Source organism: Herpailurus yagouaroundi, unplaced genomic scaffold (assembly GCF_014898765.1).
Source record: "Herpailurus yagouaroundi ecotype Mexico unplaced genomic scaffold, PumYag 165, whole genome shotgun sequence".
Taxonomy (NCBI): Eukaryota; Metazoa; Chordata; class Mammalia; order Carnivora; family Felidae; genus Herpailurus; species Herpailurus yagouaroundi.
Window position 1 is genome coordinate 11,043,642 of NW_024412406.1, and position 3,330 is coordinate 11,046,971.

The 3,330-nt window shown below is 34.2% G+C and overlaps 1 protein-coding gene across 1 annotated transcript in view; it reads right to left on the reverse strand.

Annotated features, from left to right (window-relative positions):
* Positions 1–476: 476 nt before the first annotated feature.
* Positions 477–3,330, reverse strand: part of TMEM70 (transmembrane protein 70) — a 7,056-nt gene continuing 4,202 nt past the window's right edge. The window contains exon 3 of the mRNA XM_040487571.1: positions 477–1,121. Coding sequence (XP_040343505.1) covers positions 664–1,121 — 458 coding nt within the window. The 3' untranslated portion in view covers positions 477–663. The remainder of the gene's footprint in view (positions 1,122–3,330) is intronic.

A 3,330-nucleotide genomic window follows, 5' to 3' on the forward strand; every position in this document is an offset into this window, starting at 1 on the left:
TAAAATGCCAGGACTTCATAAAGTTATCATAAAGATTGCCATTTTATAAAAGGTCCTGTCATCTATTTAGTACCTATGATTTTTCCTGCTCTGATAGGCTACATCAAAGGAGAAGAGTGCACAGAGGGACAACTGGGACCACCAAAGACATCGCTACTTAGATCACCATTTCTCCTGTAACTATCATACTCACCTGGACAAGGAGATTCTTATTATGGGCAACTATGCCAGAGAAGATAGGCAAAAGCTTGTGGTTTGAACCAAAGGGAGATTAACACTGCTTCCTATAATTTTTGAAATTATTACTCTAATTTTTAAAATTATAGATATTTTAATGTGGGTAAAGTTAGTATCTATACACTTAGAAAAACCCAAAAAACAGCTCTCCTATTTGCTTCTGACATCTGATCCCCAGGTTAGAGGCAGCCACACTTAGTATTCTCACTTTTTAAAAACATAAATGGTAGAATATTACGTTTTGTTTTTCAAACATAGCTTATTTTATTATACAGAAACGTAATTCTCTGAAAATTAATTAAAAGTTGTTTGATACAACTTCAAATTGGTTTTAACAGTCAGTCACTAACAGAAAACAAAAGGCAATTTAATTATTATACATTGGAACATAAATCACATTTAAGCACAAACATGAAAACAGCAGACTCATTTCTCATCTTTGACTTGTTTCTTTTCACTGTCTTCTTCCGTTTCAAAAGTGAATGGTTTGTCATAACCCATTAGATGGTTATAATCTTCAGGGTTTGGAAAGAGCACTGGATTAACTAACAGTGATTTTGTTTTAGCGTAAAACGTGGTAAACACATGTGTGCTGTCTGGAATCTTCACGTCATTTTGGTGAAACACTGTACTCGTTTCTGAAAGCACAACATTATAAGTAATGGCTTTGTAAGTGTCTGTTGTAGCTTCATGGTACAACCGAATGACATAGCCTTTTGTAACAAAGTGAAGCAGTGCTGGAGTGATCACCGTAAAGCTTCCTATGATGCCATAAAATAATATTTGCAAAGGCAGACTTCCAAATATAATATTATTTTGTGCAAAAATGTATGGTAGAAATGCAAGGCTGATGACACTTGTAGAATAAGAGAAACATTTCACACCTAAATAGGAAAAAAAACAAAATGGGAAAAGATTAATATATATAAATTTTATAAAACAATCAACCTATTCAATTAATACTTCCACCTTCTTATAGCATCACCAAAACAATAAAATCAACACACACATATAGTGATTATTATTTCCTAGGCTCTGTCTCTACATACTTTATATATTTTATTCACGAAATCTTTGAAAAAGCACTATGAAATAGACGGATAATTATCATCATCACTCCCATTTAAGACATGAGAAAAACAATGCACTTGCTCTATATCACAGAGCTACCAAGTGGCAGAACTGGGATTCAAACCCAGGCAATTTGACTCTAGTGCCCAGGCCACTGACCAATACACTGCACTGCCTCTCCAGGTAAGAAATCTGCTTTAGGGTTAACTGGCCCTCTACCTCAGTTCCCCAAGAAAAGATTCAATATTACTCGAAGATCCTTATGAATACTATAAAAGTTAATTCAGCCAGCAGATTATCAAATAAAACTCTATTAATAAGCCCTTCCACATATCTAACATTAAATGTTTACATATGAGGCTAACATTATCAGGCTAAGTGCCCAGGATTAAAACTACCAAAACAAACAAACAAACCCGAAAACAAAACAAAACAAACACCAGTGGTTAAGAAACACATGGGAAAAAAGGCGCCTGGGTGGCTCAGTTGGTTAAGCATCTGACTCTTGGTTTCAGCTCAGGTTATGATCCTACAGCTAGTGAGTTAGAACCCTGCAACGGGCTCCACGCCTGCTTGGGATTCTCTCCCTCCCTTTTTCTCTGCCCCTCCCCCACTTATGCTCTATCTGTCTCTCTCAAAATAAAAACTTAAAAAAAAAAATAAGAAACACGTGGGAAATATATTCAACTTCTTTACCAATGAAAGACATTCAAGTTAAAACAGTGAGATATTTTTACCTGTCACATTAAAACATTAAAAATCAATGACTTCTGAAATGCATAGTTAAAAATAGTTAAGAGACACCTGGCTGGCTCAGTAGGTTAAGCAACTGACCCTTGATTTTGGTCAGGTCATGATCTCATGGTTGGTGAGATCAAGCCCCACATCAGGCTCTGTGCTGAGGTGTGGAGCCTGCTTGGAGTGCTCTCTCCCCCTCTCTCTCTCTGTACCCCACCACTTGTGTATGCTCTCTCGAAATAAATAAAAATAAAAAACATTTAAAAAATAAAAATGGTTAAAATGGTAAATTTATGTTACATATATTTTACCACAATAAGTGACTTAAAATGTAAATTTCTAGAAGATCGACAAGTTGAGATCCTAGACAAATTGGTTATAAATTTAACTTGGAAAAACAAAGTAAGAAAAAAGGGTGGGAGAAGTTAGATATTAAAACATAAGTCTATAATTATAATGGTGTGGTCCTGGTGCACAATAAAACAGATCAGTTGAACAAAATGGAAAATCTAGAAATAAACCTAACTGCATACGGAAATTTATATACTATAAATTTATATACTATACATCTCAAATATGTGGGCAAAAATGGTGCTAGGACAACTGGATAGCCACATAAAAAAGATAAAAACTCAATTCATCCCTCATACCATCTACTAGGAAAATTCCAAATAATCCTGATATTTAAATGTAAAAAATAAAATCATAGAGATAGAAGAAGAAAATATCCATGCAGTCCTTCATAATCTGAGAATGGGAAAACTTTTCTAATTATGACTCAAAACACAAAAGCAATCAAGGAGAAAGGTAAATCTGATTAAAAATGTACATGGACATAAACAAAGTAGAGACAAATGAGAAAAATATTTGCAACTTATATCACAGAGTGTTAATATCCCCAACATATAAAAGGTTATTAGGATATGAGAAGATCAATAACCCTGTCCACAAACATGCAAGAAATAGAAGCAGATGGCTCACTAAAACAAAAATAACCACAGCTTAAACAGAAGAAATGTTAATAAACCTCAAACATAAGAAACATGAAATTAAAACCACGGTGAGATATTGTTTTCCTCCAAAACTGCCAAAAACCAAGTTTGACAACATACTGTTAATGAGGCTGTAACACAGTCTCATACATTGCTATTGGTTACAGGCTTAATTATCTTGCATCAGTAATTTAAAAATAATTCCTTCCTTCCTCCCACAGGTAGTTGCTATGACACTGGTACACATACAATACAATACAATACAATACAATACAATACAATACAATACAAT